This window comes from Actinia tenebrosa, unplaced genomic scaffold (genome assembly GCF_029948245.1).
Source record: "Actinia tenebrosa isolate PJP-AT-01 unplaced genomic scaffold, QUT_ActTen_1.0 PGA_scaffold6__47_contigs__length_16458017, whole genome shotgun sequence".
Classification (NCBI taxonomy): domain Eukaryota; kingdom Metazoa; phylum Cnidaria; class Anthozoa; order Actiniaria; family Actiniidae; genus Actinia; species Actinia tenebrosa.
Genome location: NW_028292583.1, coordinates 9,708,966 through 9,722,966, shown reverse-complemented (window position 1 = coordinate 9,722,966; position 14,001 = coordinate 9,708,966). Strand labels below are relative to the sequence as shown.

At 37.8% G+C, this 14,001-nt stretch overlaps 3 protein-coding genes across 5 annotated transcripts in view; 2 read left to right on the top strand and 1 right to left on the bottom strand.

Annotated features, from left to right (window-relative positions):
• Positions 1-1,135: 1,135 nt before the first annotated feature.
• On the bottom strand, positions 1,136-3,134 carry LOC148906011 (uncharacterized). Its single transcript, XM_089038905.1, has 5 exons — positions 2,754-3,134; positions 2,319-2,392; positions 2,124-2,215; positions 1,699-1,808; positions 1,136-1,611 (listed from the first exon to the last, which is right to left on the bottom strand). The coding sequence occupies exons 1-5, from the start codon at positions 3,132-3,134 to the stop codon at positions 1,231-1,233; spliced, it is 1,038 nt and encodes a 345-aa protein (XP_088895031.1). The 3' UTR covers positions 1,136-1,230.
• A 472-nt stretch (positions 3,135-3,606) lies between these two features.
• LOC148906010 (uncharacterized) lies at positions 3,607-9,614 on the top strand. The gene is made up of 3 exons (XM_089039366.1): positions 3,607-4,042; positions 5,064-5,594; positions 9,577-9,614. The coding sequence occupies exons 1-3, from the start codon at positions 3,607-3,609 to the stop codon at positions 9,612-9,614; spliced, it is 1,005 nt and encodes a 334-aa protein (XP_088895492.1).
• The window catches only part of LOC116304368 (protocadherin-11 X-linked), a 24,905-nt gene continuing 20,510 nt past the window's right edge, over positions 9,607-14,001 (top strand). For 2 of the 3 annotated variants that reach the window (XM_031714095.2, XM_089039033.1), the window contains exon 1: positions 11,337-11,600. The gene's annotated coding sequence lies outside the window, so the exon portion shown is untranslated. Of the gene's footprint in view, positions 9,624-11,336; positions 11,601-14,001 lie in introns of those variants that run through there. The other variant, XM_031714093.2, reaches the window with a different exon arrangement.

The following is a 14,001-nucleotide window of genomic DNA, read 5'->3' as shown; positions in this document are numbered from 1 at the left end:
ACCCTGTCTTTGCCCAGGCCGTATATGTGATTAATGCCTTACATATACCCTGTATTTTCCCAGGCCGTATATGTGATTTATGCCTTACATATACCCTGTCTTTGCCCAGGCCGTATATGTGATTTATGCCTTACATATACCCTGTCTTTGCCCAGGCCGTATATGTGATTTATGCCTTACATATACCCTGTATTTTCCAAGGTCGTATATGTGATTTATGCCTTACATATAACCTGTGTTTGCCCAGGCCGTATATGTGATTAATGCCTTACGTATACCCTGTCTTTGCCCAGGTCGTATATGTGATTAATGCCTTACATATACCCTGTATTTTTCCAGGCCGTATATGTGATTTATGCCTTACATATACCATGCGATATGCTCTGACCGTATATGTGATTAATGCCCCCTTAATGCCTTAGATGTACCAGCGCGTCTTAGCCATATTTGCTCAGTTGAATTATGCTCATCATATTTGCTAAATTTAACTATATTATCAGTCTTCAGCTATTGTCACTTATGGCAGGCCAAAAAAAATAGAAACGATATATGTCGTGACAACCACCTCATACTTTAAACATAGCTAACCTATACTAAGAAGCAGGAAAAAAGACATAAATCATACTGAAACATTTTTATTGTGAATTTCCTTTTCTTGACGACTGATTAACTATGAACAATTTGTTAACTACAACTAATTGAAAATGCTAGTTCTGTAAATTAATTATAGGTGTTTGTTTCATCTTGTGACAGAATTTGTGAAAGGAGATCATAATATATTTAGTTGTCAATCGATCTGTGGCTTATGTACGATTCTTTTTAGATATTCTGTAGTAGTACACTTCATTTATAACTGCAAAAACTTAATTAAGGACACCGAACGTGGTTGGGTTTCTACGAGTTTTATGAATTAAATCTTGTGTCACTGTTCCTCCGTTCCTTTGGCCTGATTTCTAGGGTTTTCCTTCTTCTTTCGATTATTTGAACATTATACTTGTTTACTTGAAGAAATCCAAAGGTCAATAGGCTTAAATAGCCGCTGCTATACCGTTTGACCTTTGGATTTCTTCAAGTAAACGAGTATAACGTTCAAGTAATCGAAAGAAGAACGAAAACCCTAGAAATCAGGCCAAAGGAACGGAGGAACAGTGACACAAGATTTAATTCATAAAACTCGTAGAAACCCCAACCACGTTCGGTGTCCCAGTGCCCTTGATTTGATAAAAACCTTTAGGCTCTCAATGCCCATTCGGGACCTCCAGATGGCCTTGGGCGTCTTGACGGCTCCCCGATTTTCCGCTTCAAAAGCATGGTGAGACTGCGCTCTGACAGCCTCCTTTTTGCCTTTCGGTCCATGCTTTCCATGAACTGATTAGCTAGGGGGCTTCTCCATGGCAGAGGGTGTTTTATTAAAACTTTACTCTGCTTAGTAGGGCCCCCTTCGTTATCAGAGCCACTGTCCGCTGTATCGTCATCAGCCTGGTCATCCGCCTCTGACATCGACTCCTCTGATGACATATACTCCAGTTTCATAATTGCCTTGACTTTCTCTTTGTCCCCTGGTGATAGCGAGGTTGACAAGTCCGCTGCCTTGGATCTGGATTTTAGGAGCTAAAAGAAAAAAGAAAAAAAAAAACACCGTCAGTCAAAGTTTCTTATTAAACAAAGTCATAATCGTTGCAAATTCAGTTTACTTACATTTTGTTTTCTTTGTGTTTTCCGCTGCATCTTTTGATGCCTTCCAAGGGCCCCTGAACGCTCTCTTTTGTTTCTCTTTCTTCTCGTCAGAAAGTGACTTTTAAGGGCAGCTGAAATTATATCAAGTACCCATATATTAAAACTTGAGACAAAATTTGTTAGAAATTTTGGCATTTGGCCGACAATTACTCCTTTAGCATCCATTTGTTTTTGCTTTGTTTTGTTTTGTTTTTTTTTGTTTTTTTTTTTCTTTTCCGTGTTATTTTATTTCAAACTGCTTCCCCTCCCTTCGGCATTTGAATATTTCTAAAAGGATTTCGTTACCCCCTCCCACCACCACCCTTTGTCCTCACCCCTCCCCCCCGGGTTAACTTTGATAGGTGCATAAGGCCTTTCGCACTTCGTAATATAAAATACATAAATACCTTCTAACTCGACGGCAGAGACATCCTTATGAACATTCAGAACTCTATCCCTTATTGCGTTATTAATCTGTTCGTTGACGTCATCTCTGAAACTAATTAGGAAATGCCATATTTGAGTGGTAAGTGGAAACTTAATATGGAAAGAAACTATGGATGATTCATACAAGATCATTTTTATTAAATTTTTATACTTACGCTTTAGTAAAATCCCATATAAGAGGGTTTTCTTCCCTGTCCCGTAATTTCTTTGCTACCAAGCGTACTTCAGACTGTAATAACATAATATAATTCATTAAAATCATAAGATGTACCTTAAGTTATTCTTAGACATAGTAATAATGTTTTCATTATTTTTATGGCTGTGATTGTATAATATTGGGAAAAAAATCGAAATCAAATCAATTCCTTTACAAAAAAGGAAATTATCATTATCATTCAGTGTCTTGTTATTGGAAATCAATAATAAAGTTTGGTAGCATTAACCACTGCCATGGCGGGTTTCCCGCCAATTTTAGCATTGCATAAATTATACCGCTGCATAATTATACCAACTACTCTTCGCGCCAAGAATTCCCAGTAAAATTATCAATAAAAATAGCTTGCTTTTTTAAATATTGCCACTTTACTTACTGCAACAGCCTTTGAGACAGTAATCTTGGTCTTGCTGTTGTCCTTGTTCTGCTGGCTTTCTTTTAAGGCGGCTAGTATTTGGCGGTTTTGTTCTTGCAGTTCTTTAAACTGTTTTACAATCGTTTCGAAATTTGAAGAAATTTCTTCTTTTTCGCTGTCGGGGTCAACGTTCTCATTCTCGCTTGTTGCTTGCAATAGGCGATTTCTGTGTTCTCTTAGCACATCCTCGTTACCACCAGGGACAGAGGGAATAAGTATATTAAGCCTTTGAGAATTGGCGCCATTTTCAGTATGTCTACTCGTACTGCTTGTACTGGTAGTTGCAGTAACAGAATGGATTGGCATTGGGCGTCCTGGTAAAGGTGTAGATGTTCTTCCCATTTTTTGATCGCGACGAATGAACGCAATTTATAAGCAAAGATATAGAATGTGCGAGAAACTAGATGACCGACAGAGTTTGTTACCTGTTTGTGACCAAAAGGCGAATGAACGAATAAGCACATCCACCGAACAAATCTACCCCCTATCTATCACGGCGTATCACGTGACTTGTGATGACATATACGTTCATATAATGAAGTCTAATAATAAAAAAAGGAATAACTGTCTTATAAAAATGCTGAAGTTGTATCCAGGATTCATGTTAAGTAATATATCTATTATCTTAAAGCTATTTGCTCCATTTTATAAAGTTATGAAATTTTTTCTAAAGCCTAGATTCACGAAATATCATTGCAATAAACTTGATTAGCTTCTAGCTCTAAAACCATCGTACCATTATCTGCCGCCAACAGTGACAGCTCTAAGGAAAAGGGCGCGGTAATAAAGATCCGGCGTGCTTTTGTCCAATGGCATGTGGTTGATGGACGTGGAACTTTATTACGCTGGAATATGGCTGTTAGCCATTCAAAATGCTTGGATTTTGAGTAATTATCCCAATGATACACAACGTCTTTTTAATTATATAGTTCTGGAAAACAAAATGTCTTCTGCGATGTCAAAGCGTTATCATTGCTTTCATTGTAACGAAGATTTACATTACAGAGTATTTTGCCGTCACAAAGAAGAATTTTATGATCCTTTAACAAATCAATGGCAATTACAGCGGAATGACGACGAAGACTCAAATGATAGTATTTTCACTCACGAGATTGACGGCCAGAACGACACTTCTTCTAATGACTACAGCGAGATAAACGTTTTGGACCAAACTGATCAAGACTCCTCTGATGTGCCAAATACAAACCAACCATCAAGTGACGAATTCTTACCAGCTACTTCACAAAAAGGTATTGATGTTATACGTTTATTTGATGATTAGATTATATAATCTTTAAATGTTAAAGTCAAACTGCATAGATAAAAGACTGAATCTTTAACAAGCGGCTGATTTGCACATGATCTAGCTCCCCTATTGGATTTACTACCAAGCATTAGTGTTATTGAAGCGAGATTAAGTTAGAGGTACAAATGATTCTTTTCTATTTCTATCTTAGCCTCGTTTTCACCGTTACTTTTAAGAAGGGTGCATTATTAAGTAATCGGCTTATGGTTGCCATTAAAACCTCAGTGTTCATTCAGAAAGGTTCATTCAAAGAGTTTATAAAATCATAGCTAGAGATAACTCATTTAAAACGCCAAAAAGAATTTACTATGTTCAAATGGATATTGCTGTACATTTTTGTCTCCAAATCAATTCATGACTGTGGTCATCCTGAGATAGCATGGTATCCGGCAAAACATGTTTGTCAAGTTAGAGAAATACAATTATAAGTAATTTATTTAATATGTCTCTTGGGTTTTTTATTTTCGATTTATCATTTTTCTTTCACGAATTATAAATTGTTGTTTTGCTGACTTAGAAATTTATATTTTATTTTCAATGGAAATCATTTATTTTCAGAGCAAAATTTGGGTCAAAATTATACATTTAGGGACCGGTCATTATTTAAGTTGGAGGTAGGGGGGGGGGGGGGGTGGAGGAGAAATTGTCAGTGACGCAAAAAAATTTCAAGGCCCCCCCCTTTGAAGGCATCCAAGTTTATCGAAAACCCCCCATGGATTGTAGTAAAAAATTTAAAAATTTTCCCTAAGAGTCATTTTTAAATTTCAAGACTTTCACTAGCAAAAATTTCAGCCCCCCCCCCCCCCCCCCAACTTAAATAATGACCGGTCCCTTAGCCCATGAGGTTTTTTTTACTGACATTTTTTTCCCCTAGTATTATAATGGTTTCAGACTTTATCTTATACTATGTTGCAGTTATACAATGCCGAATGAATAAAATACATCGTATTTGCTTATGTTTAAAGGAGACGGAATAAATGACTTTGAGGAAGAAGATCAAGTGTTTTGGGATGACAAGTTGGACAGTGAATCTGACCATGAAGAGATAAGAGGAAATGAAAGAAGGAGATTGGTTGAAACTTGGGATATTGATATCGAAGACGTAGAAAGAGATTTTGAACAATCTAGTGCAGAAATAAGCGTTGCCGTCGAAGCAAGTTCCCGAGTGACCCTTATTAACTGGATTGCCTTGTTTGTGTGCTTTTGGTCTGCATACTTTTCTGTACCAGACCGAGGCATTGATATTCTCCTCGCCTTTTTTAAAGCGATTTTTCAGGTTTTGTGTGAGCTTTCGCCAATCATTTTCCCAACCGCAGTATTGGTTTTCCCGAGCTCCTTCAAACTCTTGAAAAATTATCTTTCTTTTAAAGATAAGCATTCAAAGTATGTTGTTTGTCCGAAATGCGACACCCTATACCGTTTTCAAGACTGCATAACAACAAGATTCGGGCGTGTCATTGCTAAACCATGTTCTCACATTGCTTTTCCGAATCACCGTCAATTGTTTCGCCGCACACCTTGTGGAGCGGAATTGCTTAAGGAAATTCGTTTGAAAAATGGACAGACGAAATTGTACCCACATAAAGTTTATTGTTATAAAAGCATCAGAGACACTCTAACTCACTTTATTAAGCGACCAGACTTTGTACAAAAATGTGAGATTTGGAGAAATCGGAATGTACCGGACGATATTTTAGTTGATATTTACGATGGCCAAGTGTGGAAAGATTGGCAATATTTTAACGGCACTCCTTTCCTTGCCCAGCCTAATAATTATGCTTTTATGCTGAATGTTGACTGGTTTCAGCCTTTTAAGCACAGTGTCTATAGCGTTGGAGTCATATATATGGTCCTCCTAAATCTTCCGAGAAAAGAAAGGTACAAAGAGGAAAACGTAATAATAGTTGGGGTAATACCTGGTCCACACGAGTCCAAATTGAATATCAATACGTACTTACAACCACTTGTAGCCGAATTGAACTTATTGTGGCACGAAGGCATCCAAGTTCGGCCTCATGGGAGTAGAACAGCAAGATGTTTTCGAGCTGCCCTCCTTTGTATTGCTTGTGACATTCCTGCACTAAGAAAAGTTTGCGGTTTCTTAGGATGTACTGCTCACCGAGGGTGCTCAAAGTGCACAAGATTTTTTCCCGGAGATTTTAGTAGCATGGATTTTTCAGGTTTCGAAGATGACGATACACCAAGGACAAATGAAGAGCACCGAAGAGAGGCTCAGAAAATACTCAATGCAACAACCGCTGATGAACGAAACCAAATTGAAACTTCCACTGGAACAAGATATTCTGAACTCTTACAGTTGCCTTACTTCGATTGTACTCGTTACCATGTTGTTGATCCTATGCACAATTTGTTTTTAGGGACAGCAAAACATTTAATGAAAAATGTATGGCTAAATGCTGAAACGCCAATTATTTCTAAAGAAAATTTGAATAAAATCCAGGAAAAGGTAGATGACGTCAAAGCACCATCATTTATTGGGCGTCTCCCGAAAAAGATATCAACATCGTTTGGAGGATTTACTGCTGATCAGTGGAAAACATGGACTCTCTTGTATTCTGTATTCTGCATTTGGAATATCGTTCCAACAGATGATTTGGAGCTGTGGAGGTTATTCGTATTGTCCTGCTTTCACCTTTGCTCTCCACTTATTACAACTGAAGAGCTACAAGAAGGACATGATTACCTAGTGGAATTTTGTAAATCGTTTGAAAAACGATATGGAAAGGAACGTGTTACGCCAAACATGCATCTACACCTGCACCTCAAACAATGTATTTTAGATTACGGGCCTGTATATTCATTTTGGCTTTTCAGCTTCGAACGTTTCAATGGGATTTTAGGAGCGTTTCGAACTAACAATAGATCTGTTGAAATACAAATCATGAGAAAATTTCTCCAAAAGCATGAACTAAGAGATATCCCTTTACCAGAGAGATTTCGAGAAACTTTCCAACCAGTATTTCAACTTCTTCAGGAGGCACAACAAGTAGGAACACTTGGCGAAAGCATCCCATCAATACCATCAACACTTAATCTTTCAGTTGGTCAAGTACTACGTTGCTTAGAGTGGAGCAATATGAATGCATACTCATGTTTTTCACCTCGATCCATTGATGTTCTTGATGATGACTATACAGAATATCTCTTTAAAGCTTATGAAACAATTTTACCTCAACACTCGGTCATTGAATGTGTTACCGATACGTTTGAGAGAATTAGTACCATTGGATATTCGGGGACAAAGCTAGGGTCCTCTGACTCTAGACTGGAACGTTCTTCCTTCATTCTTGCAAGTTGGTGTGGCCAATATAGTGGCAGTATTGAGACCGATTCATTTGACTTGCGCCCCGGTGTTGTCGATTTCTTTCTTAAACAAACCATTATAATTGATGGCAAGCAGGAATCATTGTGTATGGCAAAGGTTCGATGGTATCAGCGACATCCAGAAAGACACAGGATTGGCAGACCACATGAAATTTGGTGCAGAAACTTGTTTGAAATGGAAGGGCCCTCTACATTCATTCCCATACAAAGGATACACAGCCAGTTTGTTGCTGCTTACGATGTTATTGACAAAGAAAGAGTATTAATTGTTTGTCCTTTACTACGTAAATTGTACGGATGATGGAGATGACAGTAAAGTATCATCCAGGAAAAATATTCAAAGCTATCAAAAATAAACTGTTTGAACTGTGCATCAGTAACTAGATAGTCAAAATGAAAATTGAATGAATTCTTTGATGAGTTTAAAATTAGATGAATTAAAATAATTATGAATGAAATTGCATATATTGCCAATAAAAAAGATGAATTCATATGTTTAGACTAAACAAAATTGATGCTTCAAATAATATTACAGATGTTAGCGGTTTGAAATGCAGCTGAGGTTAATGGGTTAATGAGTTTTCTTATTGTCACTGGAAAAAACGCATGTACGACTTACGCATATTAAAAATACATCGTCCGCGTTTTTTCCTGTGTGTATCAACGCATATAACCTCACTTTCATGACATCAAAGCAAAACAATGATTGAATTAATGTGGTCGCAACATTGATGTCATGCGTTAGGAGAAAAAATTGACACATATGACTGAGATGGACCTGCATGCACTCCCCCCTCGTAAGTCGTAAAAACAAGCCAACATCCATCATAATTCAGTTGAAAAATTATTGATTTGTTTTGAAAAGTTTTGATTGCAATAAATTGAAACGGAAACCTCACATCGGATATACTCAGTTTGGGGTATTGTATTTGCTCCCCAGGTAAATATGGGGCAAAGCCTAGTGCAAAGTTGATTTCATATGTGCCCTTCATTTGACAATAGGGCAAATATAGGGCAAAAACGGTTATCATATATCCCCACTGGGTAAATGCGTCTAAACTAAGGGCAAATATATAACATATTTACCCATGTGTTCAGATGTATGGCAAAGCAATGGCAAATTTATTAGAAATTTACCCCGACCTTTGCCTGCATAGGCAAATGTATGGGCAAATATAGAGCACCATATTTGTCCAACATTTGCCAAGCGGACATATGATGACCAAATCCATTATTTCGTCGAGTGTACAACTCGGCAAATGAAAGAGTGAACGAATTTATGTGGTAAGTCAATGAATTTAATGAATAAAGTAAGGCGAAGATAAGCTTTTATCTCGATGTATTAAAATCTCACTCTTCGTTCTTTCCTATTCGTCTCTTTTGTAAAATATCTTATGACTTCAAAACCATAAAATCTTGAACTACTCTAACCGCGTGAACACTCGAGTTTAATTTATCTTAATTTTTATTTGTATAAATATACTTATATTTTTTCTTTCTCTTTCATCATTTCATTTCCTTGAATAGCTTTTTATAGACATGTAACTCAAATTCTATTGTTTTTGATTTGTAATCTGATTGGTTAACAAAATCGAGTGTTCACTGTTAGAGTAGCCTGCGTAGCCAGGCGTTCCTTGTGGGTTTTGGGGAAGCTTGGGGAGGAGAGAAGAGGAGAGAGGGAAGAGCAGTGATTTTTTTGTGAGCGATTGCTTCACTCGAACTAGCAGACAACCAGTAGGCAAAACAGCCAATACATCTCGATTTGACGTTAGATGATTAATAGCATCTCTCTGTTCTTCTTTGAGCGAAAATGAAAGTTCTTCAAGCGATAAAGAAGCTAAAGCTTCATTCAAGCAATGTTCAAAGTCATCCATCTTGAATCTACACGATCAAGTGCATTTGAATATTTTTCACATCCGGCCGTCCATCATTTATTCATCGCACCAATCAGAAGCGCCCGTTCGTGGGCGAACGGGTTTTTCAAAATCATAATGGCTGCTGGCAAGCGTTCCCTCTCTCCTCTTCTCTCCTCCCCAATCCCCAAAACCCACAAGGAACGCCTGGCTACGCAGGCTACTGTTAGAGTAGAACGACAGTAATGCGGCTATTAAATCCAAATTTTGATGTTTTTAGACATTGGTATATACGTGATGAGTGTAGGTGTTGCTTAAGTGGAAAACGTAAGGTGCTATGACTCTTGAATGGATTCTGCTCTCAACCAATCATAACGCAGGAAAAATGATTACTATTCAATCACAAAAAACGCAAAATTCGTATGGGGGAATGCTCCTAAGATAATATATATATTGTCATCGTATGGCAGGACGCTCTTAACCAATAACAACGCTAGAAAAATAAACACCGTATCATAACTGCGCATTGAGGTGTGTGGTTGGATGATTCACTCCACAACTGTAAGCCATTTCAGTGTCACAGCGTTTTAAGTCAGTACCGTCACGGTTTCCCACTCACAACATAACCATTCTTATGGGAAGCCATTACAATGTTACATCATGTCGTAGCTTGTATGTGCTATAAGACTACCATTACTGACGTTTCCCACTCACACGATAACCATTCTATGGGATTCATTGCAATGTTACAGCATGTCGTAGCGCGTATGTGCAGTAGAGCTCTAAGACAGTACCGTTACGTTTCACACTCACATAATAACCATTCTATGGGAAGCCATTGCCATGTTACGGCATGTCGTATCGTGTTCGTGCAGGAAGACCGTACCGTTACGTTTCACACTCACATGATAACCATTCTTATAGGAAGCCATTACAATGTAGCAGCATGCAGTCCAACTCGTACAAAGCTGCTCTAAAACTACAAACGTTTTTTTTGCCTCCCATTTTTAATTTCCTATCATTCTTAACATTTTAAAACAGCTTTTTATAGTATTTTTGTGTTACTTTGCGAAAGGAAGTGTTGTTTACACAAAACAACATGCACCTAACGGAAAAAAACCATCAAAAGAACAAGATAAAACTTATCGATATTGGCAAGCGGATATTTGACCGTGTTATCTAAAGGAACTTACGTTTTTCGTTTTGTAGAGTCTTTCGATATTGGCCTGCTTTCATTAATTGAGTTTTACTGTATCGGAACGATCTTTTTCGATTTTCCAAATTTGCTTTGCTAAATTGTATTCAAAACAAACACTGTAGCTCACTGAACGCCTACGAAATCTCGAAAAAAACCCAGTCTATTCTTGTGATCAATAAATTACTTTGGTCTGAAGATTTATTAAAATCGATACACCTATTTGCAGAAACGTTGTCATACAAGAAATAAGAATTCATTATTTGTTAAGCAGAACTGGTGGCATAAATATTTCACTGTTTTGAAGGGATATACATACATATTTGATATTACTTTGTTATTATATACTGCACTAAAACAGTCATTCTCGTCAATCTAGCGGGCTTTAGAATCAAAATATAATGTAATGTTAAAAAAATATTTCTAATAAATTCCTATTTGTTATTTTATTATTATTATTATTATTTATTTATTTTTTTTTTTACAGCAACTTTCATCAGGTTTTTTTAGGATTTTGCAAAAAACTGTCATTCTTGCTGAAGCTGTTTTGAAATCATTCTGTTAAATAAAAAGCGTATTTTTCAGTCGGAAAAACTGCCATTCTTTCTAGAGCTGGTTTGATATTTTTGCTCACTCTCTTTCCTCAGATTGAATATGTCTTTCCTCGTTATCTTTATTGTAGCAGAAAATTCTGTTTCATAAATTGTATGTTTTGCAATTAAAACTGCTCTTTGAAAGCATTTGTATTCGAAATTTTTACCATAATTGGAGGCCGGTTCAAGTGGCAGCGTCCACAATGCATTTAGATCAGTTCTGCGTGACTGACCGACCTCTTCGAGCAGCTGTAAAGCAGACTGGCTGTGTGGGCTTGCGACGTAGCTAGATCTTGCCAAATCTTAGGAACAAATATGTCAATCGCTTGTCAAACGGGTCATTATACAGACACAAAAGCAAAGAAAAGACCCGGCTCTTAATGAGAGGGGCTGAGAAAAAGCTCACGATCGTCTGAAGAGAGTTTCGACTCGTTACTTTGAAATTTTTGCTTTTTTAGTTCGTGCTGAATATCAAACGCAGGAAATGAAGGCTTAGTGACAGTGATTCAAGAACTGGTAAGTGATCGGGCAAATGTGCCAGGAATTTTCCTTTATTTTAAAGCACATTTTATGACAGTAAGAATGAGGTGTATTGGAGTTTTAAAACCAATGCCGAACGGCTTGTCTTTTTGGAAGTAATCTAGCCAATTTGTCGAGCACTAAACTAGTTAAACGTTTAAGGTCAATGGTATGGAGTTTAATGTCGATTTTGCGTGCGGAAGATTGATAGAAAATGCTTTTTTTAATCGTTAACCGATAATTATAAAAGCTTCAAGCCTTATTCTAGGCAATTAATTTTCATAAATCGATTGAATTCGTGCTCAAACATTGAATTTTCATGTCAGTTGTATTGAGCAAGAAGTCCAACTGCGGTCGTAAAAGGCTAGTACAAGTAGCGAGTAAGGCACCAGTTGTCCTCAGTGTCTGCTGGTCAATACAGAAACGTCTTGTGTATTTAGCACTCGTGTTTGTTTACTCTTGTATGGCTGGGAACTCGTAATTAGTATACCACATTTATATTTACTCCAAAATATGAAAGTCTACGGATGGTTTGCCCTAAACGTTTGATTAACGTGTTTGAAATGCTAGGAATTAATGCCATTTAATCTGGAGTTGAAAGAATCTTGATTAAAAATTCGGAATCACTCAGGAATAGTCTTGAATTTTGACGTTTTTCTTGCCACGCCCGTTTAATAATCTTAATATCTTTTTTTGCGAGAAGCTTCTAATATTAACAGTGCTTTTTTAGTATCTTGGTTAAAATTAGTCCCCTCCCACCCCCTGTTAGTCTAAACCACTTCTAGATGTTTTGCTCCGTGATCCATTAATGCCGCCGAACAAGACAAAGTGATCTTCTAAGTATCTTTTATGTCACAAGGTTAGATAACTGTATTTTAGCCTGAATACCGGCACATTTTCTCCATATCAAGTTCCATAAGAGCAGGATAGCTGTCTAGCCCTTGGGCCTGGCGATATTGACCATTTTCCACTTGTGAGCATGTTCACTGCTAAGCGTAATGATAGAATATAAATTCCCAGCCATCATTCTTGCTGGCAGGAAGATGGTCTCAGTTTCTAGTATTATCAAACCCAGCATTGCAATTGTGTTTATTATCTTTATTAATTATTCCAGCACTTTTCGTGTCCATGGCTTTTAGAGACAGGAAGTTCGTGACGATATCGCCTTCTCTAAATTATTTTTTAACACCGCTCTAAACAGTAAATGTGTAAGGAATATTCCAGAAGAATCGGCCAAATTGTCTTATAGCAGACGTACTTTTTGCCATTTTTTTGTGGTCTAGTCACGTGACTTGATAAGATACCTATCGATAGGTAGGGGTAACCGCATAGTGATAGTGGGGCTGTCTACTGGAATAAGGGCAGACAGGATTGTATCCGTTTGTGTTGGTGATGCACTTCCTTTAGGAGACAGACAGACAGTTGTAAATCATTGTGACAGACATCAATAGACACGTGAACGCGCGCTCGCATAGAGATTGACGGAAACTGACAGACACCCACATGCAACGGGCACAGTGGGAGAGACACCACTAAAAGCATCGGGCACAGATAGAAATACACACCGATGTAATAGATGGCGACAGACACCCATAAGCACAGACATATAGATACGGACAGACAATCAAATAATAAGACACACGCATAGTAATATTAGTTGTCCTCAGACAAATAGACAAACACACCGATGTAATAGATGGTGAAATACACCCATCGGCACAGACACACGGACAGCCTCTTGGTATCAGACACCCATAAGCAAAGATACCCAGTAATGTTGACAGAAACCCATAGACACACGGAAACCCTCCAATGGTTACAGACACCCATAAGCAAAGACACACGGAAACCCTCCAATGGTTACAGACACCCATAAGCAAATACACACGGACATCTCTAATGGTTACAGACACCCATAAACAAAGACACGCAGACACCCTATAATGGTTACAGACACCCATAAGCAAAGACATGCAGACACCCTCTATTGGTTACAGACACCCATAAGCAAAGACACACGGACACCTCTAATGGTTACAGACACCCTCTAATGGTTACAGACACCCATAAGCAAAGACACACGGACACCTCTAATGGTTACAGACACCCTCTAATGGTTACAGACACCCATAAATAAATATACGCGGACACCCTCTATTGGTTACAGACACCCATAAGCAAAGCCTCGTGGACACCCTCTAATAGTGACAAACACCCATAAACAAATATACACGGACACCCTCTGATCTTTACAGACACCCCTAAACAGAGACACACGGACACCTTCTAATGGTTACAGACACCCAAACAGACCAATAGGGAGACGCTAGTCACGAGAAAGTAACAAAGTAACAAAGAAACAAAGAAAGAAAAGAAAAGAAGAACGAAAGAAAGAAAG

Coding starts and splice junctions, on each gene's coding strand:
- LOC148906011 (XM_089038905.1), bottom strand. CDS start 3,134: ATGGGAAGAACATCTACACCTTTACCAGGACGCCCAATGCCAATCCAT. Junction 2,216..2,318: donor ATATGGGATTTTACTAAAGC/GTAAGTATAAAA, acceptor TTTCCTAATTAG/TTTCAGAGATGACGTCAACG. Junction 1,809..2,123: donor CTCTGCCGTCGAGTTAGAAG/GTATTTATGTAT, acceptor ATATAATTTCAG/CTGCCCTTAAAAGTCACTTT.
- LOC148906010 (XM_089039366.1), top strand. CDS start 3,607: ATGTGGTTGATGGACGTGGAACTTTATTACGCTGGAATATGGCTGTTA. Junction 4,043..5,063: donor ACCAGCTACTTCACAAAAAG/GTATTGATGTTA, acceptor TTATGTTTAAAG/GAGACGGAATAAATGACTTT. Junction 5,595..9,576: donor CATTGCTTTTCCGAATCACC/GTCAATTGTTTC, acceptor TGATGTTTTTAG/ACATTGGTATATACGTGATG.